General features: G+C 36.3%; 3 protein-coding genes across 8 annotated transcripts in view; 1 reads left to right on the plus strand and 2 right to left on the minus strand.

The window, feature by feature from the left end:
• Positions 1–692: 692 nt before the first annotated feature.
• On the plus strand, positions 693–26597 carry TFB1M (transcription factor B1, mitochondrial). Of its 2 annotated transcripts, none has more exons than XM_077782161.1 (8): positions 693–734; positions 1372–1529; positions 3053–3204; positions 6714–6822; positions 7374–7525; positions 11677–11796; positions 22858–22985; positions 25670–26597. In XM_077782161.1, the coding sequence occupies exons 2-8, from the start codon at positions 1397–1399 to the stop codon at positions 25929–25931; spliced, it is 1056 nt and encodes a 351-aa protein (XP_077638287.1). In that variant the 5' UTR covers positions 693–734; positions 1372–1396; the 3' UTR covers positions 25932–26597. The 2 variants fall into 2 exon arrangements, with proteins under 2 accessions (XP_077638287.1, XP_077638288.1); XM_077782162.1 differs by lacking the exon at positions 693–734 and adding an exon at positions 779–926.
• CLDN20 (claudin 20) lies at positions 16107–16776 on the minus strand. The gene has a single exon (XM_021532084.3). The coding sequence runs from the start codon at positions 16774–16776 to the stop codon at positions 16117–16119; it is 660 nt and encodes a 219-aa protein (XP_021387759.2). The 3' UTR covers positions 16107–16116.
• The window catches only part of TIAM2 (TIAM Rac1 associated GEF 2), a 133976-nt gene continuing 132515 nt past the window's right edge, over positions 26519–27979 (minus strand). For all 5 annotated transcript variants that reach the window (XM_077782159.1, XM_021532082.2, XM_021532081.2 and 2 more), the window contains one exon: positions 26519–27755. In XM_077782159.1, the coding sequence (XP_077638285.1) occupies positions 27112–27755 (644 nt within the window). In that variant the 3' untranslated portion in view covers positions 26519–27111. The remainder of the gene's footprint in view (positions 27756–27979) is intronic.

Below are 27979 nucleotides of genomic sequence, written 5' to 3' on the forward strand. Positions count from 1 at the left end.
TGATGCAAATATTGTTTATCAGTCGTCTTCCATTTGCTTCTTCACAGGACAACACTAATAAGCATCACAGCACCTGCTGTTATTAGTTAACTGGAGTAGGCTATTTGTGGTAGAAGCTATGTCTAATGTAGAGAACTATTTAGAGTTGGTCCCATTATTTCTCCTGTGTGAGAAATTATATTTTGCAAATCCTTTAATGTCCTTATTTCTTTGCGTGTACCTAATGATATCCTTCATTACTTCTGGCTTTTTAGTAACAGTCTAGCTTCCAGGAAATATTTTCTCAACATTGTTGGAGTCATAATCACTTGGAACTTTACAAGAAAAAATTGAAAAGAATCTTAAAATCAAATACTTGTTTAAAAGTGCTGTGGAGAAGGGAATTTCCTTAATCCACTGCGACAGAAGATATTGCAGAAATACCCTGCCGAAATGGCTTTTGGTGGCACCAGTGTAAATCAGGGCGAACAAAACAAGAAAACGCCTGAATAATACACCCCTAGATATAAATATACCTGCAAATATATGGAGGCACACGCACTTACATAACATAATTACGCACACCAACCTTATTATTAAAAGCCCTTTTTCTGCTTTTTTTTTTTTTTTTTTTTTTTTTTTTTTTTTTTTTTTTTTTTTTTCTCCTCATTTCCTACTCGCCCACAGCGCCCAGCCCGGCCCCCGGCTCCCAGCGCGCATGCGCAGCGCGGCCCGCCTCCCCCGCGCGCAGCCAGGTAAGGCGCTGGGACCGCCGCATGCGCAGCGCTGCGCCCCTTTCTCTTCCGGGTTGGCGCCCGCTGCGCCCCGTGAGGAGCCGCGGCGCCGCCGGGACACCGCTCCAAGCGTCCCTTGCTGCTGGGAGAGCCGGGGACGGAGAAAGCGCCTGCGGCGGCGGCGGCGGGGCCCTCCCGGTGCGGCCCAGCCCGGTGCGTGCGGCGGCACGGCGCGCTGCCCCGCCCCTGCGCTGGGCCTCCCCAGCCGCGCTGACGGCGTGTGCGCCTGCGCAGTCGGGCGGCGCCGCCCGGGGCTGTGCTGGCGGCTCGTGTGAATTAAACACGTTCTTGCCTGTACTTGCTGACGTGAAGTCATTCCGCTTACTGGCTCTTCTCTAAAGCAATGAAAGACATCGAGTAATTGCGGGAGGGCTTGGTTTTACCTGAGCCTTTGGCAGATCTGCAAATTGGACTTGCCCCAGTACCCCGAATTCGTGCCTGGCATAAACTCTGCATCCAGAAGTCAAAGTAGTGATGTTTGGAGTTTAGTCCTCCTAATGATTCCTAAATCACACCTTGGTTTGTAAGCTTAGTAGTGTTTTTAATATAATTTTAATTCGTTGTCTGTAATAGAGTAATCTTTTCGGTGTCTCTCTAGGAGGAAGGAGTGAGAGTTTTATCTTATGGCTGCTCCAGGAAAGGTGGCAGCTTTCCGTCTGCCCCCCCTGCCAACTATTGGAGAGATTATTAAACTCTTTCGCCTTAAAGCACTGAAACAGCTTTCCCAGAACTTTCTACTGGATTTGCGATTGACAGGTTAAATATTTTATTCTAATATTTTTAGCTAACATAGAACGTGTCCCAGTTTTTATCAGAATCCAGAGTATAGCTAAGGAGATGATGTTTGTGTAATAGTGTTTGACAGAGTAATGGCAGCTCGATTGGTAAACCTTTATAAGACCTCTTTTAACAGTAGTTTTAGGTTAGGTTAATTGCTTATACTTCTCAAAAATAAGTGTCTTTAGACACTGAAGTACAATTTTTCTTACATGGAAATGTTATTCCTATATAAAATATGGGTTATTGATTGAAATGCAAAAAAATCTAAATCAAAATAGTACTTATATCATTTGGGTACTGTTTGGTTTATAAGTTTCACTTAAAAATTGGCATTTTTTTGCAGATTGTCCTGTATCATGGAAAGTATGTAACACTTTGTGCAGTTTAGAGTTTCCTGTGTGCTGTAGATAGGAGAGTCATTTGTCTCAGTTTATCAGAAGTGTAGCTTTTTTGAACCAGTTGCATTGTTCTGAACAGTTCTTTTTTTTCTAGCTTTGTGTCAGTGGTGGTAACAAAGCTGGCACTGTTCTGTCAGTCAGGGGTGGGTGTCTTCACTGGCACAGTGGTGCCTGGATTTTGCATTTAGAAATGCAGTTCAGTTTCATGTAGCTAATGATTTGATTTTGTTTGACAATTCAAACTGATAAAAATTCAGAACATGAAACTCTGTTCCACTTCCTGAACAACCAGACTCCTACCCCAGAATAAAACTCCTACCCCAGAATAAAGATGTCTGCATGCTGTTAGTAAAACTTTACAAGTAGACAGATCCTTGGATATTTTTTATTGCATACATAAGAGATCATGGAGTGAGCAGCATAGTTTCTGTCAGTATCCTCTCTCCATGCTTCCCAAGGATCCCTTCATTTCACTAACTAAATTTTCTAGTCCTCAATCTGTGTTCTTTCGTGTCTATAATAATGTTACATCGTTTCACTTTCACATGGGTATTCCTTCCTCACCTTTCAACTGCCCTGTTTTCTATAGCTGCCAGTTGCTTGTGTTCCAGCTCTCCATTTAGTCTAGCTTCTCCCCCATAAAATTGCTCTGTACATAATATAATCTTCATAGAGCTTTACTGTATCTTTCTTACTTCTTAAATTGCCTTGAAATAGAGGTGCTGTAGTGAAATACCTTTATAAGGACAAGTAGTGAGACTTTAGTGTGTTGGACACAAGTGCTTGCTTGCAGCACAATAGTACTGCTAGTGTACAGAGGAGTGATAGTCTCTTTTTATTTGATTCTGTAATAAGCACAATAAATACTAAAGACATAAGACTAAAAATAGCCTTTTCTTAAATAGCTCAGTATATCTTATACTATGGTACAAATCTGAATTCTGTGCAGTCTGGCAGGCGCGTGATGATTTAACTGGGATGTGTCACTGTTTATGTCTGTTCTGAGATAAGCATGCTTGTGTAACAGTAAACAATGAGGTTATCTGGGTGAGCTGAATCTCCTGGAAAATAAAGGCTTACTATGTTGTTTGTGTCTTGCAGACAAGATAGTGAAACAGGCTGGTGAGCTGAAAAATGCCCATGTTTGTGAAGTGGGCCCTGGGCCAGGAGGAATTACCAGATCCATTCTCAGTGCTGGTGTTGAACAACTCCTTTTAATTGAAAAAGATGCTCGATTTATTCCAGGATTGCAGGTACCAACTGGAGAATAATTTGTGTATATATAACCACAGCATTGAATAAGAACATTCTGAGAACTTAGAGAGATTCCAGGTGTCTTGTTGGAATCTCAGCACTGAAAATAGGTTTGGTTCTGTGGCAGAAACCAGAGCTGTAATTTGCTTGAAGATACACAGTATTACAATTCATTGTTCCTGCTTTCTCATAGGCCCTTTAGGACCTTATCCTGCAACTGAGTTACTGCCAAGGCTTGTTGGTTTTGAGGTTTTTTTCAGGCTTTGATATTTCAGGTGCATTTCGTCATGCTGGTGAAATCATAATTTGAAGGTTGAATGTAATGTCCTTATGCATGGTTTTATATTTCATTTTAATCCCAATAATTTTGCTTTATAAAATTGAGAAGGTGTATCTCTAGTTAGTACAGTCAATGTGGGTTAACATCCAGGTAAAGAAAAAAGCAAGCATCTATTTTACATTTTCATAAAAACACTCTTAAGCTTTTCTTCCTTTTTTTTTTTAATTGTTATAAGTTCATGACTCATTGTGGCATTTTCAAATGCCATTTACTTGTGGTGCTGGATGATTATGGAATTTGGCTGTATAAATCCATCAAGAAAAGCAGAATCCAAAAATCTTAAAGTTTTACTGTTTTCTTATGTCTCTACAATCTCAGATTAGAAAAATTCAAAGGGCTTTCCTTAAATTGCACTGTGTCTTTTTCACTAAATCAGCAGTGAAAATAAATAGATAGTATACTTGAGAACTGGTACTATCTCTTTAAATGATGAAAATAATGTAAGGTATGAACGAAACTGATCATACCCTGAAACTTAAATGTGCTTGTAATTATGTCTTTGTGGGCTTAGCCGTTAATAATGTATAATATGCCATCTTTGTCTTGTGAAATGTGAAACCATGTTTTCATTTGAGCGGGGGCAATCAGCATTTTTGTTTTAGATTTCGAGAACTGGTTTGGAACTCAAGAGAATTTGAGGTTAAATTACACTTGTTTTAGTTAAGAGAGCTTTTTAAGTACTTGGATGGTTTTGTTTCTGATCTTCTAAAATACATCTTCTGCAACAGTTTTATCTGAATAAAAGTATGCTTCTCAACATCTAAAATGAGCTTTTGGCATGTAATTATCTTTACTATTCAAGTGACATAATGTTAGTCATTATTTTTAATTGCCAATCTCCTCAGAGTAGAAGTGAATGTCTGAATGAGGTTATTGAACATAGAGGTGGTATAGCTCAGTAACAGAGGATGTGGATGGTCAAGAAATGTGTTGCAGCCATTGGTGTTCAATTTGTTGCTTTTTTCCCTACAAATAAGAAGATACTTAACAGCGGATCTTTCTTTTCTAATAATGTGGGTTGAAATAACTTCTCAGGTTTCCCAAGCAAACTATCAAAACTCATGCTCATAAAATGTTTGAGATTTTAATAGGGGAAAATGTCAGAGATGAAAAGTGGGGAGTATTACTTTAAATATCTCTTAGATACTTTTAAAATCGCTGACGCAAAGCATACAACATTTTACATTAACTGTTTTTCAAGCTGTGGTCTCTCACAAAACTGAAGTGGGGATATTCTTTACTGCAGAACTGAAATACAGTGAAGAACATATGTGCACTGAGCTGAGCGTCTGTCAGTTCTGTCTCAGTCTTAAAGAATCCCAACCTTTCTGCCATATGCCCTATTAGCTTTCAGGCTGGAAAGATTGATAAAGAGAGCAAGAGAATGTACTGAATATAGGATTATATGAGGAACACCATTTCATGTTTTAAACTATGCCCTTTATGCCTCCTTTGTGCCCTTTTGGTTGTGGTTAAAGAATGAGATGGAACATTCTTGGCTGGTGTCCTTGATGCAGGAGCTCCTGGAGCTGTGTTAGCTGCACACGTTTTCCCCTCAAATGAAAAAAACTTCACTGAGTTTCCAAGTCTTTATTTTAAATTAGAAATATAAGACAATGATTTTCTGGTCACAAATTAAATGCAATTCTCAGTTATGTATAGTGTGTTTCTGAGCAGCCCCTAAACTCAATCTTGATAAGAAAACTGTTATTAGCAAATGACATTGTTTTCTAACTTTATTAATCTTACATTATTTTTCAGTATAATCATGCTAGAGCATTTGTTACAGCTTCAAAGAAAGGTTTGACAAACCATGGCAGATTAGTGAATTTATATGTCACATAATTGCTAGTGTAATGCTGAAAAGTCCATTAAGTGGTTTGGACTTGAGATTAGTTTTATTTTTTCTGTTTGGAAATAATTGCTCTTAAAACATGTAGGAACATTTAGGGTTTTTGTTAAGCTTTTATTGCTCTACATAAAACTTAGCTTTTTTGATAATTAAAAACCGTAAACTTTTACTCAAAAAAATTTCATGACAACATTTTGTGAACTGTAGGAGAAAGCAGTATTTTCCTTTGGCTCAGAGAATTGTGAAAGCTCATTGTGCCCCTGAGCATATAAACATTATTCAGATTGAAAATGGGACTACAATGATGAGCAGTTTATTTTGGCAGTTAGGCCACTGGAACTTAACTGTTTATGAATTTGGATTTCTGTGCAAAAGCAAAATTGTTTTTTAAGCAATTGTTCATTATTGTCTTATGGGATCAATAAATATCCCCAAATGTCATCTTTGAAAAAGTCTCTACTGCTTTTGAATTGTGCTGTTTGTGCATAGTTTCATAGTGTAAGAGAAAAGATTCATACAACATTAAAGAAGCTTAACTAACTTTAATTATGGGTACTAACACCAGAAATGAAAGAATTGGTTGTCAAACTACAGCCAGCGCTGAGTTTGCATATCAGCCTTTATTAAATATGAGATAAGTTGTGCAAGTGGGCTGCAGAAGCTGACAATGAAGATGATTTTGTAATGTTTAGGAAGATAGAAATTATTGAGATCTTCCCTCCTGCTAGATACTAATTTCATCTTTTAAGTGGATTCCTTGTTTTTTAATGGTAGAAGTGTAGACTACTACAGGGTGTACCAAGAGAATCTTTTCCATATTTTTCATGTAAAAGGAATAATTAGTATTTCTGCAGCCTTGTATCACATGTGGCTGAAATTGGATAATAGGCCCTTAAGCTGTGGGGAAAACAAAAATCCAACATTAGCCCTTGTTTTTAAAAATAATTGATCTAAAAACTTTTCAAAACCTCCTGCTTGCATTATTATTTAAAGCAGGTGAGGTCCTGATAGTGACCTGGGACTTGTTAATTGTTGTTGAAGAGACTCTTAGCAGTCTTTTCAAGTTTGAATTCTCTATTAAGAATTCTACATGTGTGAATAGTTAAGTGGTTACAGAATCACACATCAATCTATATCTAGTGTTTGCTTTTTGAAAGTAAATACTTACTAATAGTGTTCTCCATTTTAACTCCTACTGTGCTCTGTTGTATGTTGAAGATAAATATATAGGAATGGTTTGATTCCTACAGTGGCTGAAACTGGAAATCTGTTTGGTTAAAACTCACTGTGGGTTCTGCTGGCTTATTTACAAACAGATGCTATCTGAAGCAGCTCCAGGAAAGGTGCGCATCGTTCATGGAGATATCCTGACCTATAAGATGGAGAAGGCTTTTCCAAAGCACTTAAAAAAAAGCTGGGATGATGGTTAGTATTTTCATTTTTTAGGGCTTCTGAGTCAGTCTTAAGTAGTGATAAAATTGAAGTTCACTCAGTGCAGGTGTTACTCTCTTCTGGTATATGTTAAAGAGACAACTGTTTGATTATTTTGAGGATTGTTAGGACTCAGTAAAATGCCTCTGGGAGGGTGTGTTGGACAGAAGTACGAGTATGGCTTTTTACTCTGTACCTAATAGTCATACTTTGAAATCACAGGAACACTGTTTTGGTTTTGCCACTCTGGAGTAGCTCAGTACTCATCAGCTGAAATCATCTGAAAGCTACTGATTTATTCAAATGTAAATGAGAACTAGACCTAACCCCTTTTTTCCAAGTAAATACTGAGAATAGTAACACAGATTTGTCAGTGTAGGATGAGTATAAATGGACAGGCATCATTTTGGTGTGGCATGATAAAAAATTGTTTCCATATTTGAAGTCTAGGTTGATAGGCATGTATCTTTCTTGTGTTTTATTTCTTAGCAAAATCTTACCCAAAACTTTTTCCCAGCTGTTTTTCTTCTGTCAAATGTCAACAGAACCACCAGATATACATGTCATTGGGAATCTGCCCTTCAGTGTTTCAACTCCTCTGATCATCAAGTGGCTTGAGAATGTTTCAAAAAGGGATGGACCTTTTATTTATGGCAGGACACAGATGACGCTGACTTTTCAAAAGGAAGTTGGGGAGGTAAAAATTTGGCATTTTTTCAATTTTGCATATTGTTAATATGTAATCTTTTGTTTAAAACTACAAACCCAGTTTTAGTTGACTTCGAAAAGAGAGGAAAAGGTTAGTTCTATTTTTAGTTTATGTGGTTATAAATTATAAATTTTGATGTGTTAATTATCTACTCTGATCCTTTCACAAGAATGTAATTTTTTAAAATTTTCTTATGCAGAGTTCTATTCTTTTTAATTTTTCTAATTTTTAAATTTTCTTATACAGGGTTCTATTTCGTTGAGGTACTCTTCCTGTTCTTTTCTGTAGTCTAATTTCTTTAACATTAATAGATTGCACAGCACTCTTCAGTTTTCAGATGTGTTTATTCTCTCACAGACTTTTGTGCAACGTTTCATCAATCTGTTTTTCCTTACCTTTCATTCATCTCAAGAAACGCTTATAGTTTCTTTGTCCTCTTTATTAAAAATTATTTTTAAGAAACACCTTCCTTAAAATAAGGAAAAATGGAAGGTTACCATTATTTCCAGTTGTGATTAAGCACTTAAAACACAGGGGGTGTTTGTCAAGACCATGGAAATTGGCACTGGCTTTCTTGAATGACATCAGAATTATTAATGTATTCTGCCATTCTTGTGTGTGTGAAAAGGCCTTAATTGACTTCTGTCAAGAAGTCCAAGAGCAAGTCCAAGAGCAAATTGATATTTTATTTTGTATTAATAATTAGTTTCTCAAAAAAGCTAGACTGATCTGCAGTGTAGTAGTGTTAATGACAGATCAATTGGCTTACTCCACAGTGCTTTTAGACTTAACAATTTATTTGTATTTACATGGCATGAAACATATAAAACATAGAAAATGGAAAGCTTTTTTGCTTTGCAGTTATGGAAGCAGTCTGGCTTTTAGCAAGCATCTCACTTGCCTTTATAAAGAAAAAAAGGAGTTGCACATCAGTCTGAACACTGAATTTCCATCTTATTATTCATGTTTGTAACCTGCTGCGTTTTGTCTGTGCAGGCTCAATGAGTATGTTGTTTTAATTTTAATCCTTCTAAGTAAAAATCTGAATAGGAAACTTCTGCTTTTTTTTTTTTTTCTGTGAAAATTAGTAATAATTATATACGAAAGTAGAATGTCTGCTGTCATTTTTTGGGTCAAAAACACCCATATTGTGCCATCATTGCCCTAGCCTTGCAATCAGGATTGAAGAAGTATTTCCAGTAGGTGGCTCTAGAGAACACTAGGGACAAACATTTGATGTGAAATAAACCATATTTCTTAGTTCAATTCTGGGCTCATTTGGTATCAGACAGAATCCAGGTCTGTTTCCCAGAAGGACTTCATGTCAGGTGAGGCTAGGCCTTGTTGCAAAATATGGCTAATGGACTGTGATGTAAAATGCAGAGTGATGATAAGCAAGATGCATAGTTTTGTGACAGCAAAATTTCACCTAACACTGTGCGGGAGCACTCTGTCCTTCATATTCCTGTACCCAGCTGCATATGTCATTGGTGACACGCAGATTATGGTTATTCTGCACCCAGTATTGCCCAATTAGCTGCAAAATACCATGCACACTTAAGGTCTTGTACATAAAACACTGAGGAGTTAGGAACACTAAGAAATGCAGTATGTTGTTCAAGGTCATGCAGTGAATCAGTGTTAGTTGTTGTTGAGTTTATAATCTCTTGATTCTTCAACACAGGTCTTTCTCAAAAAGAAAATTGTTCATGGTTTTTTGGTTTGCATTTCCATTATTGGTTTGATAACATGAAAAGAAATAGTTTTGAAGGTGCTATTTTATTTTATGACTGGGAGAAAGAGCAATAATTAGGCTCTGTTCTTTTCTCCTGACCGTCTGGAGTTGCTTCAGATAACCATGGTAAATAGGTGTGTACAGGCATAGTTAGTATCAGGAAAGAGAGAAGAGAGTAATGCAGATAATAGTGAGTTGCTACTGATATTTTTTGTATCTCTGGATTTGCAGTCTTGATAGGGGAATTTGGTGATCTCCCTGGATATTTCTAAGCTAAGAGCCTAAATATCAAAGAAAGTCTGTGTATATGTTATAAGCACAGCGAAAGCATAAGATGCATCATGGAATGGAGTGACGTGCTTTATAATTAGTTAAGATAACTTGATGTTAATAGTAAAAAAGAGAAGCAATGTACTCTTTTATTTATGATCAGACCCAGTATAACAGAGAAGTAAATACTTTTGCCTTTCTTGCTGGTTGTATTTTCTTGCTTTTCTATTTCCTTGTAGCACAGCAATGTTGGTGTGAGTTATGTCACTAGACACCTACTACTGCAGCCCACTCTGTTCTGATATGATATAAATAAATTGATTAAAGCTGATGAGAACCAGCAGTTATTTTATATGCTGAATCTGAGGCCTGTTAAGGAGGATAAGGCCAAATATCCACATCAGGAAAAATGGCACTTCTGAGTGTCAAGCAGATAATTTGTTTTCTTTGTAGTTTAAATTTGTAAAATTGCTATTCACTTTGTGGGTAAAAACTTTTGTTTTGTCCCAAATTCTTCAGTGTTTCATCTCAAATCTGTTGCCTAGGCCAGGTTCTTCCAGCCCACTTACTCTAAAATTGATCTTCTAATGGGGTCTGTTGCTATAGAACAAGGAGAAATGGTTTTAAACCAGAAGAAGGTGGATTTATATATAAGGAAATCATTTTTTACAGTGAAGGTAGTGAAACACGAGGTTGCCAAGAAATGGGGTAGAAGCCCTATCCATGGAAACCTTCAAGGTCAGGCAGGGCAGGTCTGAGCAAGCTGACCTTGCTGCACATGTCCCTGCCCATGCTGGGGGTTTGTCTGGCTGATTCTGTGCAGGGATGCTGTACACAAGTATGTTCCTGCTTCTGTGGTTGAAGTGGTTTAAGATGTTACTCTCCCGTTGTTAAGTTATCCCTTCTGTAATTGAGAAGCAGGAACTTACTGCCTGAGACTTGGTAGTTGGTTTCTGGGAGAAGTAAAGATAGGTTTGTTTGAATTGGTGCTGGATACAAGTGTTGCCATTAGGTCAGTTTCATTTCCACTGCGGAGGTTAAGGAAGTGCGTGTCAGATTGCATTGTTAAGACTTTGCAGTCTGGGTTTTTTTAGGGAATAATAATTTCCTTTGACACAACAATGAAGGTAGCTTTAAATGCTGGCATAGGCAGAAAGAATCACTGAGCATTCTTTCCAAAAAGTTGTTGAAAAGTATTTATTTGCTCCATGCTGAACTGTCTTTAGGAAGAGTTGTTTGAAAAAATGTGAAACTTTGGCAACAGGTTTAACTTTTAGATTTCAGGCATAAATTTAATAAACATGGCATCATTTCATGAGTAGGCTTTTCATATGGAACTAGATGCTGTACAAATATTACCAGATATGCAAATTTTAGCGTGTGTTAGTGAAATTACTTCTGTAATTTGAGACTTGATTTACAAGATGCTTTATATGTTTCAATTTTGTTTGTGCAAGCAAAACACAATAAAATGTGTTTCTTGCCAGGTCACAAAGGCATAGGACTCTCTGTCCAGGCTACTATTTTGGAAAAAAAATAATGGGAAAATCAGAGTATACTTAAATTGAGTTTTAAGTATTAAATGCTCTCACTGTTAGGCATTCTAAATTTATGTAAAGTAGACCCAGCTTCCTGGCAAATATTGTAAGAGTAGGCCAGTTAATGATGAAGAACTTCTGGTTTCTAGCCGATATTGAGCTTATGGAGCTTTGTTTCATCATGAAGAAGAAAAAGAAGTCATAATATTTTATACAGAAACACTGGAAGGAAAGGATTGTGAGAGTACTTTCAGCTGGTGTTAGGTTTGTTTTGAATCCTGCAGTCAGAATAATTTTATTTTTCTCTTGTATCCATACAAAATTCTTTTGACATTCATTTAGATCTGCAGAATTTCTAGGAGTTCTTTTTCATGTGCATTTGATTTCAGGACTGAGATTGTGAATTATTGTGGTATCTTAGTGAAATGCTGCTATATTGGAAGAAAATTTTAGATAAACCGGGCATACAATTTGATACAAGTTTTTAATGATTAACTGGTGTCTTAAATTTGATTATACTGAAAATCAGGCTTTAATACAACTGGTCACTTGTTCAGTTCAGTATCACTGATGTGCATGTTTTGATTTTCCCATAGAGACTTACAGCTAATCCAGGAAGTAGCCAACGCAGCAGACTGTCCATCATGGCTCAGCATCTCTGCACTGTGGAAAACTGTTTCATAATTCCAGGTCAAGCCTTTGTTCCAAAGCCAGAGGTAGGTTTTCCTGTTTTTATTTGTGGTTTTTGTTAATGTGTCAGTCAAGGAATGTATCTTATTTTCACTAAGGAATATTGCTGGCTGCTTTATTTCAGCATCTCTGTATTACAACGTGGAGTGATGTGAAATTCCTCTAAATGAAGCATGCTTATTCTGAGAAAGTGCTTCTTTTTATTTTTTTTTTTTTTTGGTGGTTTGTGGGGTTTTTTGGGGGTTTTTCTTGGGTTTTTTTTTGGGTTTTTTTTTTGTTTGTTTGTTTTGGTTTGGGTTTTTTTTGTGTGTGTTTTTGGTTTTTTTGTTTTGTTTTGTTTTGTTCCTCAGAAGTTGGCTTTGACCTTCAAACCTATCTGCAAGATCAGCATACTTCTTGGGGTGTTCTGGAGAGGGAGATTAGGATTTAATGTCAGGATAGGACATGCTAGGACTGAAGTATTTTTTGAAAGCCTGCTGTTTTACCATTTGCATTTATAAACAGTTTGGGAATTGTGCCTTAAGAATTGGATGGGTCTTTTCAAAGACTGTGTTAAGAAAAGCTTTACATTTGTCACCTTTGTCAAACATCTCTAATTTTACCATGTCTATAATCTGTATGTTTCACCCCAGTCTTCTTTAGCATATTTTACTCCCTCCTATTTGCTACAGCAGTTTGTCAGCTGTATCCCACTTGATTGTTTAAAAAAGTAACAATCTTTTCTCCCTCTTGTATATTCTTGAGTGAGTAGAGAACAATCTCTTTGTTGTTCTCTTATCTACTGCCACTGTTTTTTATTAATAGCCATTATGAGTACAGGAATCAAAAATTAAGAAATAATTCAGTGTTTTGGATAAAAGCTTGTTTTGTTTTAGTTTGGACTTTTTTGTAAAAATTTGTGCCTGACTTTAAGTGATGTCTGTGTCCCTGAATGCATGTGGGAATCATAGGCTTATGGAAATATTTGGGTTGGAAGGATGGTTGTTTAGTACCATTCCCATGCAATGAGCAGGAGCATCTTCAACTACAAGAGGTTGCTCAGAGCTCTTCCAATGTGATCTTGAATGTTTCCAGGGATGAGGCATCCACCTTCTCTCTGGGCAACATGTCTGTGTTTTACCAGCCTCATTGTAAAAAGCTTCTTCCTTATATCTAATTTAAATCAACTCTCTGGGAGTTTAAAACCATCACTACTTGACCTATCAAACTGCTCTTGTGTTTCAGGAGTGAACTTGCAGCTTCCTCTTAAATTGATTGGTTCAGCTCTTCAATACCTCTCCCTTCCTCTCTCTCTTGGTCTTTTTTACTTTTCTGGCATATCTCTTGAGAACCTTTGGAAGGTTATTTTCTTGTTTATCGCAGTGAATTGTAAGGCCTCTGTCTGGGTATATTTTGATGAAAATTTAAAATTCTGTTAGTATTTTTTGGGCAAGTAACTGTTCAAGCATGTTAAATTACAGCAGTCTGTTCTGAGAGAAAATGACCATGCTTAAGAAACCTTATTTTTTGCTTTGAGGTTTTGGCTTAGGTTTTTTTTCTCCATTTTTCCTAGCTGAATGGAAAATAATTTCAGGATGTCTTCTCACTGTCAAATATGTGAAATAGTTTTAAATAAGGCTAAAATTCCAGTTTCGTGGTGGGGATTTCTCGGTGGTGGGTACAACTTAAATACTAATAAAGCTAATGTAATTAAAAGCCTTGTGCAGACTGTGTCCCAGAATTGGGAAGCTCTAATTGGTATTTCCATTTTCCTGTACTGAAAAGGCTCTGTTTGAGTAAGAGTAACACACTTATAATAACAACCTCTTGTAAGAGTTGTAACAGACAACTTGTAAGAGTTGTGACAAATATCTTAGTATAATACTAACACATCCTAGAATCAGTTGGTGCTCTGTTGAATAAAAAAAGCAGTACAACTAAAGGCAGGCATATTTTTATTTTATGTATTTTTTGAGTTAAAACAAGTATCGCTTATACTGCAAAAGCAGAATTCTTTCAGACAGGACTGGCATATGTTTTCACTATTATTTTGTTTCCTTCACACACCTGTTGTAGACTGATCTTGTGTTTTGTCCTTGTTCTTTTAGCTGTAGACTGACATGGTTATAGATGTTACCATTTCTCAAAGAATCTGTTTTATTGCAACGTATAGAATTTCTCATAGAATCTGCTTTTGCAATGTACTGTGAATGAAATGGCGCTGTCCTTTATTTTTGTTTCATAGCTATATGAAATACAGCTACTTTATATAAAGATTCAGGAAGAAAAATTTGCAGCATGTGTAACCAATAAACTTTGTTGTGCTCATGGTATGGCATTATTACTTTTTCCTTACACACTCCTGTAAAAATGCCTCTTGATTATAATTTTTGCAAACAGATTTAACTCATGCACATGGTAGTGATCATGGCTTAGTGTCATGTCAAACCCCTTTCTGAAGGTGGAGATGCATGTTTGTGTAAAGGAGTTGTTTACCTCATTTGCTCAGTGCATGCATATTATTTCAACATTGCTATGAGTGTTGAGACACGAGATTCTTGGTTAATGGAATGGTACTGCACAACATTGTATCTAGGAAAAAAAGAAATTTGCTTTTTGGTCATAGTGACGTCTCTGCAATACCTAATAACTGCTGATAGTTGCATTAGGAATAGGGCAAATCAAACTCCTTAATTAAAACATAGGAAACTCAAAACATTATGTATGTAACAGTAGAATAAAAACAAGATGTAATGCCATTCTGTGTGTGAAAAATGAAGACTCTCTATGAATAAAGACTACTTAAATATTAAGTCCATAAAATAGTCCACTTTATCAAGTGCTGTAGTAAAACATCTTTTTCCAACATACCAAACATTTTATGTTTAGGCTCCTTCATGGTCTTTTAGCAAATTTTAGACTAGTACTGTGGGAAATGAAAGTTGTGTATAAATATGCAGAATAAATAGCAGTTGATTTTATTGAGAGACTCATCCAGCATCATGTTCCTAAATTTAAAGGCCTGTATCATACCTGTTTTCATTCTTTATTTGGTTCTCACTTAGAGAAGTATTTAGGTAGAACATGAAGGGACACTTAGGGAAGTATTTAGGTCTCACATTGGCCAGTGATCAATACAAAACAAAATCTCTATGGTGAAAGAAAAGGTAAAGGATCTAAGGTAATTATTCAAAGTAAGACAGTTAAACTAATAGAGAAGCTGTCGCTTTTTTACTGTTGTATAGTACATTTTACAATAATAGAATACCTGGGAGTGGGCCTGGAACAGATCCTACAGGAATAATTAAAAGGACTTAAAAGGTTCTTTCAGAAGGTCAGAAATGTAGAAGGCAGTAAGTGGTTACTGTGTTATTTGAGCTGTTAATAACTGCCTTTAGCAAATGTAAACCAGAATGTTTACATATGTTTCTTGAACATAGATAATTTGGCTTCTATCCTATTCATTACAATTTGCAGGTGTTTTCACCGTTATGTTTACATTTCTCTTGTACTGCTCCTCATCTCTAACATTCACTGTGTAGTGATAGATTAGTAGCAGTTGGTGAATGTCCAGCACACTTTCCTTTAACAATAATAAATTAAACCCACAGCAGGTGGCAGTTTTGGGCAGGAGAGCTGGTTTTGGCAAGAGCTGAATGGTACTGCTGATCCATCAGCCTGATATGCAGAGTATACAGTGCAGCTGAGGTTTGGAGCCTTGAGCTTTTGTTGTGGATTTGTTTTGGTTGGTTGATTTTTTTCTTTTTTTTTTTTTTTTTTTTTTTTTTTTTTTTTTTTACAAAATCTAGTTACCAAGGCAATTTAGAATTGAAAATGAAAGGCAGAAGGCAGAAGTGTCCACTTTTTTAAAGCCTTTGAATTGGGCTTCTTGGACAAACAGTTTCTGGGTTTTTCTTACCTTGCATCATAAATAAAATCAAGATAGAAATGTAAAATACACTGTAAAATGTCATATTATTGAAAGTCTGATTCACTAAACAGAAAGCAGTTAGTTTTTAATCATCTTTGCTGTAACAAGACATTTATGCATGAATTGTACAGTCAGTTATGTTTTTAAAATAGCTCCTTTTTCTTCAACAAGTGTAACTTGGGAAGTCAGAAAGAAGGGTTTGAAAAATCAACTAAATAAAGTACTCTAATAGCAGACAAGTATCTTTTCCTACTCCTTCCTTTTTTGTGGATGCCCCTATAAATGAAATACCCTGCATAAGCATAAATGCAACCCAGATACAGGAAAGATTAAGTGCTATTTTATACATTCATTGAAATAACCAAGCTACACTTAACACACAAAAAGCCCCCTTGAATGAATAGAAATACTTCAATGGATAGAAGTAACTATTTATTTATACGTAGTCCTTCAGGCTGTAACCTGCATTGCTCTCCTGCTCTGTGGATGGGAAATGGTGCTGCTTCGGAGGGTAGATCCATGCTCCTTGCTGCCTTTTAAAACAGGAAGAGCAGAAGATCACACCTGTGATAAGCAGAAAACCGGCTGAGATGAATCCAGTATAAACTGCTCCTCCTGGTTCGTGTTTGCTACTCTCTGGAACGGTCTGGTCCAAGAAATTGGAAATAATTTCTCTTGTGTACCAGCACGTTGGTACTAATCCAAAGATTCCTGCAAGAATGAAGCAGATTCCTCCAGCAAAACAAGCATTATTTTTGCTGTCAGTATCCCCTCCCAGCCTTGTGCATTTCATTCCGACTGTAGCGATGCAGATCCCAAAGGCTGATAGGATACACGACAGTACCATGGTGGTCCGTGCAACCTGGATGTAGATGGGGAGAGAGAGAATGGAGTATTTCAGGGTACAGCTGAACATCCCAGTGCTGTACCACGTGCAGTCCATCCAAAGTCCTTGCATCTGTGTTATAGCTGTTATGATATTTGAGCCAACGTCTGCATTTACCTTCCAGTTTGGTAGCAAGGTGGCTGCGATATCTCCAAAAACACCAAACAAAGCCAGAATAAAAGCAAAGAACTGCAGACTTGCTGATGCCATGATGATTATCTTCTGTCACCTTTTGTCTGCCTTTTCTCTCGTGGAAATGAGTAACTGGGAGCTTCGTAGCCAAGCTGTGGCCGTCTGTGCAACACAGAGGAAAGGGGAGGAGGAGAAGTTGGAGGGGGAAAGGAAAAGAAATCAGCAAACAAAAAAAGCTTGCATTTAAAATTAGAGCTATCTGAATGAATATCTAATATGACCCTGCAGCAGCTGAGCTGCTGTACACAAGGTACTTGAACAGAGATGATGGCAAATGGACAGTGCTTTAGAATTGCTTGTAAAAAGGAGCTGCTGCCCTTTCATACATGATTGCAAGCCATCAAGCAAAACTTACTTTACTGCAGTTGGTTTTGGTAATAGCATACACACTACATGCTTACTAGACAAATACACATTGTAAATGGAACACTAGAAACTTGCAGTCATGTGGTAGGAAAACACACTGGTAGAAAATATACTGTACTTTACAGGTACCTTGTTTAAGTGTCTTGATAGCTGTAGTCAGCTGTTTTTTAGAACAATGGGTACTGTTATATTATCTCCTATTTAAATTATGATTAAACGTAACCCCTTATTTCTGTTTTTTAAATATTACCTGTTCATTTTTTTATTAAGTGTTACAAAATATCTTGGCTTTGGAAGAGAATAAAATAGAATTTAGTTTTTTGTATTTTCACAATTAATCACATTACTTTTCTAAAACAATATTTAATTTTATTTCATTTTTATTTAAACTTGCCAGTTTTTTATTTTCAGTGATTTCTATTCCATGACTTAGATTAGCAGTATTTAGGAAGACATAAGACTGAATATGGTCTTCTTCTGTCTCTAAAATAATGTTTTTAATACTGGTAAGGAACAGCTTATTTGTAGAAGTGCCTTTTTTTGAATCAGTCACCTGTCTGAAATAATTTGCAAATTTACCATTTAGCAAACTGCCAGAAGTGGCAATTAAATAAAATAATTTAAAAAGCTCCTTGCTATTATTTTATAAAGAGTCCAGTTTCATTTGACAGATAAGAACATTTTGGGCAGTGTGATTACTGTACAGCTGGGAAGACAGAACTGTTGCTGTCACTTCAGCTGGACTGTTGGGATTGTAGATGCAGAACATGGTTTGAAACCTCTGAGAGGAGGATTAAAAAGTGGTACCCTGCTTTGCCTTCTGCGTGGGGCTGTATAATTGGCAGGATTTGCCTTTTATCAATAGTTGACAAAGGGCAGGCTTCTGTCTTAGACAGCATGATCCAGACTTTCAATCTAAATAGGTACAATGATATTAAAATTGGTCTTCAGCATTAGAACTCCTTTGAAAATCCATAATAATAAGGAATAAAATTAAAATAAGGGGAATACAAAAATATTTGTAGTATTGTACTCTTGTTTCAGTTCATTATGCATAAGACGACAAGGTTTTGATCAATATGTATTCTATCAGTCTTTAGTGGCATTTCTGAACTAATTTATATATTTATCTTTTATAAGTATAATCCTGTTATCCTCTATTATAATATATAGTATAATTCTCTATATTTTCCCTCTATATATAATTTATATCTTTATACTCTAATATTTTTGTATTGTATTTATTTCAGGTAATTGTTCAAGGATGTGCTAACTTGGTCCAGCATCTATACATTAAAAATACTTAAGGTGAAAATACTAACAGCTATTCATTGTTAAAACCTTATTTCAAAGACCTGCGTATTTCCAAATCCCTTAAGTTTGTTCATGCTGGGAAGAGATGTTCTGGCAGATGCATATCATTTGCTGTACAGGCCCCTGGGAGAGATGGCTTGACTTCCTTTTACAGGAGGAACTGACAGGTCTGGGTCACTCAAAGCTCATTCAAAAACTCAATCATATTCTCATTCATGTTCTGAAAAAGCTAATCAGTATTCTCTATCAGCCTTTTTCATTACTTCCTTTTTAAAAATAAGTATATAAAAACACACAAGCAAAACACTGCAAATAGCAGTTAGCTATACATTACATTTAATGGGGTGAACCAAGTTAAAGGCATGATAATTTCAAGTATAAGCACTACAGTTGTAATTAAAAAAACAGTTATGTTTCATTTCTCTTTGTGAAGGACTTACTGCTGGTTGTGAGGTCTGAGATGTTTTCTTCACTGTAGATGTCCTGGTAAATGCAGTTTCTCTTGAATGCAACTATCCCTTCTCATATAAAACTGGATTGGCATGTATTAACAAAATTTCTTGGAATGTTGTTTTTTTTCTGTTCTCCACAGCAAGTGCATTACTGTTTGTTCCCTCTCTTAGTTCCATCTACCCGAGAATAAAGGAGTACTTTGTTTAATGAGTTTTGTTTGAAAAACACTCAGTAAGGGAAAGCAAAGAGATTATGGAATAAAACTGACGGCGGCCCTTAGTCCTAAATACATAATGATATCCAGGTTCTATGATGGAAAGTGTGAGCAGTGATTAAATGGAGTAAAATCTCGAGAATCCAGAAACTGTAGACTTACAGGCTGGGGGGAAAATCACTTAAGTTGCACTGAGAGCCAGAGAGTTTTCTTGTTTGTCAGTTGTTTTTTTCATCACAGATAATCTTATTAAGAGTTTAAATTTCCTAGAAAAGAACTTTGCAATTTATTTTAATTTGTAATTGGAACAGCAGGACGCTTCTATTCAACTGCAGGCTTTGCTTATCAGTTCCTGATAGCTTTAGCCTTCCATAGATTATCCTGTAACTTGTTACCTTTGTATAAGACTGTACAAAAGAATTAGAGAATAAAGCTACTGGTAAGGCTTCCATGGTAAATGCAACACATCAGAGAAGTGGCCTCGACAAGTTGGTGTGAGAAATCAAGAAGTTGGGAGAAAGGTCTTGCTCATTGCAGCAGTGATATACCCACAGGTTCTGTACCTGACCTTGTGTCTCTTGTGATTCTGTTTCTGAGTCTGGTGTGAATGGACTTACTGCAGAGCTGTTCTTACACAGAAATTAGTTTTATTAGTGTGGAGACATAGTTACTTTCTGCTGGAAGTGAGCCAAAAGTAAACTCTCATCAGAACAAGATTGTGCTATGAGTTGCACATATCTGGTGTTAGACCTAACATTTGTAGTAGACAGATAAAATAGTACTGAATACTTGGATTGTGAAAGTGCTGGCTTAGAACTATCTCAGTAGGATCTCAAGCAGTCTGTTTTAATGAAATTGTAATATATTCTGCTTTGGTTTTAGTTCCCTCTGAGTAAATGACATCTTGAGGAAAGGTTATGTGGGTTTGCTTTTAATACAGCCCTGTTGCAAGGTACATGTATTGCCCATTATGAGACCTTTGTTTCAGCAATTAGTAAAAATTGTCTCATTTAAGCTTATTCTGATTTAGTGTGTTGATTTCATTAGCAAGGCAGCAGACTTGTGTGAATTAAATTGTACGCTGTTATGTGTTCCTCCTACCCTATGAGAACATAAGCTTTCATTGTACAGTTGTACTAAAACAGTAAGGGGTGAATAATTGCTGTATTATTGACAATTTGGGATGTATTGGTTGAATGATTTTCTTATTCACTATTTTGTAAGACTTGAGTGTTATTTTGTAAATATTTCTAAAATACTTGGTTGGGTGAAAAGCATTACTAGTAAAGTTATCAAATCAAGATGTGTATTTTAAGTGTTCTTATGTACTCTATTGGCTTTCATAATTCTACTCTCTATTTGATGCATATTAAAAGGTATGGGGAAAATAGCATGTATGATTTTAAAGGAGTGGCCATTTACAAATGAAAAGCTTTCCCCTGTATCTGTTGCTATAGTAACCAAGCAGCTTTCCTGGGGTCCAAAGAAAACCGTGTCTATAATGAAACTGAGAAGTGCTGTTGTTTGTTTCATAAGCAGAAATTATTGCCTACTGGCCTTGAGATAGCAGATTGAGCTGTTTGGCTCTAAAGCTGTACACAGTATCTAGATTATGTGGTTTTTTTCCTTCAGAAATTTTTGTTCAAGATGTGGCGCTGACTCCCAAAGAGCCCTTATTTCCCACTTATGAACATTTCAGCAAAATTGAGGTGACTAGGTGATGCCACATGGACTCTGGTTGTTTTCTTACTCCTAATTTTGTGGGGGCAATACCTTGTTATAGTTCCTGACCAAAATGTAGATAAACATGTGCATGTGCCCTTAGTGTTTCTGTTCAAGGAGCTGATTGGACATGGGAAGTGTCTCTTTGCTCTGCTCAAAAATATTAACTTTTCTTATACTCAATGTGAACACAAGTTTTTTTCTATATCCCTGTGGTCTTCCGTATAGGAGCAACCCATAGCAAAGGCAGGTGCTCTGAACACTTGAGAAATTAAAAATCTGCTTTGAGAAATAAATTATATGTGTTTCACTGCAGATCCCATATGCCAAGTTTCTTTGTCACCCGATTTTTAAATACACTCTTGTGTTTCACATTTCAATAATTTTAAGTATTTTTTCTGTTGTATTTTTAACTCTAGCTTTCAGAGAAGGTGGACAACTAAAGAAAAATACTCCAGTAGTGTATACTTGGGATCAGCAGTGCTAACACTGGGAACTTGCTGTGGGTTTTTAGTTCATCAGCACCATTAATTGGTATTTTCTTTCTTTTTTTTGCTCAGCTTTGTAAGTTCTATCTACATGGAAAAATTATATTGTTTAGATTTTAAAATTCCTTTGAAATTTGTGTTGTAGAAGCATTTGTACTGGATAGATGTACTTAACAGCTGAGCTGTTCCCACAGAAAGAAGAAAATGGATGGGATGGGACTTTTGTGTCAGATTATGTTCACATCAGAAGTTGCTATGAGCAGTTTTGGTTGAAGCAGTAGGGGGAACACTTTCTTTTTTGAAGTACTCTCGTGCTCTGGGTTATCTCGAACAATTGGTACACTGAGACTGTGGTTCAAGCAGCAGCTGTTCTTTGGTCTGATTGTGTCTCTTTTTTCTGTCAGAACTAGCACGCGTGATGATAAATTCATGTTCTGCGAGTGCCAGTATTGACTGTCAGATCTTTTTTAAAAATTCAGTGATTGCCTATCATTTCAGCAGACTCTTTTTAATAAGAGACTAATTTTTTTTTAATCTGGTACTTACAAATTTGTACAGTACTTGTACACATTGTACAAGTTTTCAATGTGCTCCTCCACAGAAATGTTTCATTTTTATTGTTGTTAATCTCTAGTTTGCAAGATTAACTGCTTTATTTGTTGTTATGCAGAAGTGGAGTTTTAGTCCAGCTCCTAATTTTTAATACAGAAGTCTGAATTCAGAAAGTTTCTATATAATACAGTTATAATATATAATACAGTTGCATGGCATACATATATATACACACGTACATAAAAAATACAAAGCGTGTACATGTTATTTCAGTCTGTTTTCAGACACAGAGAAAGTGACTATTCTGTGAACCAGTCTGATTTGAGAACTATCAAAGAATCTCTTCAAGCTTATCTTTGTGGAATCAGTCAAACATTTTGGATGAACTGTGATACACAGTGTAAATACAGAATTGTGTGGTCATTTAAACTGAGTGCACTTATTTCTACCTAAAATTCCTTTAAATAGAATAGAAATCTTAAAACGTTGAAAAGCAATTCCTTGGCTGACATTTTAGAAGAGCCCTGGAGCAACAGAAAACTTGTAGGGAATGGGTTTGATTTCTAATTATAATACCAATTTTCTTCAGCTGCCCTTCAGTCTGTGTATCAAAAATTATCTAATTTGTGTATTATGTCAGAATTATCTTGTGGAAGGATCTGAAGACAGAAGTGCTAATTACTTTACAGATTACATGAAAGTTGCTCTAAATGGACAAAGTGCCATGGGGGTAAAAAGTACTAAGTACTGATGGCATGTGAACTAATTGGAAATATGTAGATAACTAAGACTAAAATTCTGCAGGGTCTTGAAAGCTAAGGCAAATCTTTTTATTCCATACCATGACATTAGTCATTCCACAGCTGGCTTACCTCCTGCAAGAATGCCTTCCTATATTTTGCCTGTTTGCTGATGTCTAGCCAGGTAACTTAGAAGTAATATGTCTCAGAGGAAGATATCTACTCTAATTTATCTTTCTTTTCTGTATAGGTGGATGTGGCTGTGGTGCATTTCACTCCATTGGTGCAACCAAAGATACAGCAGCCATTTGAGCTGGTAGAAAAAGTGGTTCAAAGTGTTTTTCAGTTTAGAAGAAAATACTGCTTTCGTGGAATTGAGTAAGTATTTTTAATGAAAAATTCCCAGGTAAAGTTTTTGTAAATGCAGCACTACTAAATCAGCTATGCATTTGATTTAATTCTTCCAGTTTTAAATCTGTTGTCATAGTTCATCAGATCTTTCTATTTCAGAATGGTTTCTGGACACAAAAGTATGAGATTAATATGTAATGTAATTATGTAATAATTACTTGTGTATTTTTGTTAGTGCAGTTGAAGTTATTAAAAATCACTAGGATAAAGTGGTCATCTTTTCAATAATTTGTCTGTTGCAGAAAGGAAAAAACCCCAACCCAACCACAAAAACTACAGAATGATTGAGTTAAAAACCAAAAGTATCAACATGCAGAACCAAAGATGGTAGTGTGAGGAGTACGTCATCTGTAGGAAATTTTACTTATTTGGGGATAATGTCAAAAGGTCTAATTATGAGTTCTTACTGGCTTTTAAAAAATCCTGGTATCTTACTGAGGGAATTTATTAGTTTCTCTGGTATGAGAAACCTGCAGTCTTTTTGCCAAGGATCCTGTTTAAACTCCAACACTGCCACGTGTCTGAATTACTATTGGCAACCCATAGCATTCAGCACTGTAGAATGTGTGACAGAGATGCTGTTATGACTAGAGGTATCTGTTGCAGCCTGGGCTCCCTGAATGTTCCTGGGCATAGTTTTGGCCAGTCTAGATTTTGATGCAGTCTAGAATTAGGATGGATACTACCCTACTCTACTACAAGCCTTCTATGTCACTGTTTTAAATAGAAACAAATAATTTTGCATCTAGTTTTGGGTTGTTAGGTTCTTTTTCCTTGAGGCTGTGAATGCCTTTGATATGTGGGATGCAGACATTGGATCTAAAAGAGTATAGGTTTCTCTGTGTTAAAGTTTGAATATCTATTTGGAAGTGTTTAGAAAATGAGGTGTCCAAACTCTAGACTGGTTTGTTTTTGACTTACAAAAGTCAAAAGGGTGGTGATGGTTTTTTCCTTTTTTTTTTTTCCTTTTTTTCTACTGTGGAGGAACGGTTTCTCTTGACAGAAAGCACATGCAATCAGCATATCTATGTTGTGTACAGTATTGTACACAACAAAGTTGTGTTTTTAAACCAAAGTTTAAAAAAAAATCTCCCAACTTCTGTGTAATCTCAAATTGCTAATAACTGCTTTACATTCTTTTGAGGCAAGGAGGGGGAACTGAACTTTTGGACGTCACGTATTCCCCTAGCAGCTTATCATACCTTAGCCCTAGTTTGCTGCTAAGAAACACAATCCTCTTATTCTTTAGCTGACCTGAAAAATATAGCAAATTTTGGTGTATAAAAAAGCTGTAAAGTTCATCATAAGGTTCTCTATCACACAGACTGTATGAAAACAAGGCAATAGGATCACTTTATGTTTGTGTATGAGTTCTGGGATTTGAGATGTGAAATATAAGATTGTGCTATGAAGTCCATATTATAGTTTGAGTTGTGATTCATGACATTTGTATGATGGTTCATAGTCTGTTAAAAAAACACTAAGTACACTTTGCTCCTGGTATTTTTTTTTAACTATGGAATCAAAGGAAAGAGGGATACTGAAATAAAAATTGACCCACTGCTGACCTAGATGCTGAACTAATGGGGATATTTTGACAAAAGCCTGAAGTAGCATATACAGGTTTCCCAGAAGTTTCATTTTTCACTTATAATTTTAAACCCCTTCTTAACTTTGTGTTCTGTGTACCCACCAGGAACCAACTATCATTTCTTGCACGAACCCTTTGGACTAGTTTGTCCAGCCAACCTGCCAAACACATCTTGGGGGATTTGGGGGGGCAGGGTATGTGTTCCTGTATTAGATGCACAATATTTTTAGGTATTATGTATATAACACAGATAGAATTTGAAAATCGAGAAATGCCCATGAATCATGTTCAGATTTTTTGCCTTTCTGGCCTCTTTTAGACTGAGAACTACTGCTAATAAGAGGTGGTCCTTCAAATAGTTTGCACTGTGTAGTATGTATTTTTGTGTGACATTAAAAATCACTTACCTATTACTCTTCATTCAAATCTGGGGAACTTCCCAGAGAGAGGTGCTAATGGATCTAGCTGTAGAGTAGATGTACTAATGTGCCTATCTGTGAACAATGACAAAGCTGAAAACAAAATCTAGGACTCCTGCCACATTCTCCCACATTCTAAATATTAAAAAGTGAATGGCAATTAAATGTTTTTCTTCTTTCTTGGCTTTTTTTTCTGACATTAGAATTAGGGTATTAATGACAAGTGGTAACTGTATTTTCTATTGGAATGGAACAGTCTGAAAGAAAGTAATATTTATTTGAATCTGATCTGTTTTACACAGTTTAATCTGTTGTTGCTTTCTAAATATGAGGCTAATTCTAAGAAGGCTCTGTGCTTGTAACCATACCCAAAGCTCTTTTTAATGTTAGCAAAATGAACATACATGCTTTTAGTCTAATATAATGTATGTATGTGCTATGGTGTCATAATTTGCATTTGCAGAAAAAGGACCCTTATAAGTTTCCATTGCTCAGATAATAAAGAATTTTAAGAGTGCCAGAGCTAAAATAGTGACATAATTAATACAGGTTTACCATTAAGTAAATTTCACATTACTCTTAAGGAAAATGTAATTGTCTGTGTGAATTGCTGAAATTTTTCTTTACCCCTTATCTTTTAGGACCTTGTTTCCTGAAAAGGGGCGCTTGAAAAGAACAGAACAGCTGATGATGACAGCAAATGTTGATCCAACTCTGCGTCCTTTTCAGCTCTCTATGTCACAGTTTAGAAACCTGTGCAATGCATACAGGAAAATGTGTGATGAAGACCCAAGCCTTTTTGTGTTCAACTACAGAGAAGAACTGCGGCAAAAGAAGATGACAAGAAGTTTACTTGGCAGTACTGGTCAGCCTGAACAGACTGAAGAGGAAAATCAGCTGTGACAGCACAATTCTCGTTTTTTTAAACTAGTTTTAACTCCTTGATCTACAGGTGTTGACTCAGTCAAAGAAGGTTTAGATGGTCCTACATCTGTGCAGATATGAAAGACTTACTTTTGAGAAAGTGGTAGAGAGAGAAGGCATCTCTCTATTCCATTCATCTGCAGACAAAAGGGAAAGGACAATCCAGGGATTTTTTTACTTCAGGGAAATGGCTAGAACACATACCGAGAAACAAGGTGCGTTGTGAGACAGTAATTAAGTTGCAATAAGTCTGATATAATTGAATTCTGTTTGAATGAAAGTGCTTTACTGAAATTGAAGAAAAATACTTTTCAGATATCAGCACATAAGATAGTGTTTTTGTGCTTTTTTTATCCTGGAACATCCTACTGTGCAGAATAACTTAAAAAACAGAAGCCAAGATTCTTATAAATACACTCAAGTGACTGGCTTACGGGAGGATAAAGTGCACCAATTGCCTCAAGGTCTGCTAATACTCTTCTCATTTATGCAGAAGCAAAGAATTTGGGACTTAAAGCTCCAGTTACAGAAAAGCAGCACAATAAAAAGTAGAAAACATGGCTAAGTACAATACTTATTTGTCTTTTACTGTACAGGCTCATAGAGAAAATAAAAAATACAGTCAAATAAAAGATTACAGGCCAAGCTTTGTTTCTGTATTTACACATATGTATAAAGTATAAACAGCATTGAAACGTACAAAAATGAAACTTCTGCACTGTTGTGCACTAAAACACATTAAAATAACTTAATTGTGCTTTAAATAAAGCAAACATGAAAACCAAAGAAATAAAATGCCCAAGGTATTGAAAAATTCAGTTTGCAATGCTCCTTTCCATTGTAAACCCCTCTGCCACTCACTAGCACCTTTTCCACATTACTTAAAATATTAACGAGGCCATCCCCAAGAACACTACATTGTCTTAATAAATGTTTGAAAGGGATGAACTAATTTACAAACCTGGGCCAACTTAATCTATTTTTGATCCACAATAAATTAAAATAACTTAAGAATCCTTTACAGCTGTTTTTGAGCAAAAATGTATTAGTGCACAAAATCAGAGAGTAGTTTTCCTGCAGCTTCCATGAATTTACTAGTTTTAAAGCAAAATGTTTGTTCAATTTTATGTGGACTTTAAATGAATGTTTTAATATTGAGCTAGGATGTTCCATGCCTCTCCACAGCTTCATAAAAACAGTCCTCATTAACTACAGATGTTAAACTCTGGACACTAAATTCTCTCTCCAAAATAGAGTTCAGATCTAGGTTTGCAGCATCAGAGTGACTGTCAAGGGATTGGTGACGTTCTTGCATTGCCATTAGAGTTCCTCTGCTACGCTTTGTGCTGTTTAGTTTTCTCTTCACTGGGCAGAAATGGCCCCGCACAAGCTTTGGATGCTCTGCTATCTGAAAGCCATCTTCTTCCTCATTTTCAGCAGCCTGATCCTGTTCAGAGTCAGCACTGGGTTCCTCTGAAATCTTCAGCCGCTGGAACTGTATTTCAATGTCTTTTGTAGGGCTGCCTTTCTTTAGGTTCTGATAGTCCTCATCATCGTCATCATCACTGAGAATATCGGATTCTTTGACAAGAACATTAGAAAAGTCAGATGCAGTGCTCTCTGCACGTTTATCAGGAGATGAATTTTTGGTCTCCTGGATGCTCTCAGAAGTGTGGCAGCTGCTGCTCTGAGTGCTGCTGCTTAGGCTGCACTCATCAGAGTCCTGGAAGGTGCCTTTCCCCTGGTCACCATTCCACTCGCTACTGGACGACTTCTTCAGTACCTTCAAGGATCTCGTGGAAGCTGTGCAGAGTAAAACTGCAGGTTTATTTTTTCAGCAAAAAACATGGTTACTCCTTTTATCTTAGTATCCCACTTATGATTATGATGGACATAGTCATTCTAAGTCAAATGTGTCAGCACCCTGATACTGACAGTGTGCTCCCCATGTTACAGTTTTCATTACACCTATCCTAGGGCTCTGTGCTTTCCTTCATGTGTAATATGTATCAAATCCTCAAAAAAGT

Source organism: Lonchura striata, chromosome 3 (assembly GCF_046129695.1).
Source record: "Lonchura striata isolate bLonStr1 chromosome 3, bLonStr1.mat, whole genome shotgun sequence".
NCBI lineage: Eukaryota > Metazoa > Chordata > Aves > Passeriformes > Estrildidae > Lonchura > Lonchura striata.

Coding starts and splice junctions, on each gene's coding strand:
- CLDN20 (XM_021532084.3), bottom strand. CDS start 16,776: ATGGCATCAGCAAGTCTGCAGTTCTTTGCTTTTATTCTGGCTTTGTTT.
- TFB1M (XM_077782161.1), top strand. CDS start 1,397: ATGGCTGCTCCAGGAAAGGTGGCAGCTTTCCGTCTGCCCCCCCTGCCA. Junction 1,530..3,052: donor ACTGGATTTGCGATTGACAG/GTTAAATATTTT, acceptor TGTGTCTTGCAG/ACAAGATAGTGAAACAGGCT. Junction 22,986..25,669: donor TACTGCTTTCGTGGAATTGA/GTAAGTATTTTT, acceptor CTTATCTTTTAG/GACCTTGTTTCCTGAAAAGG.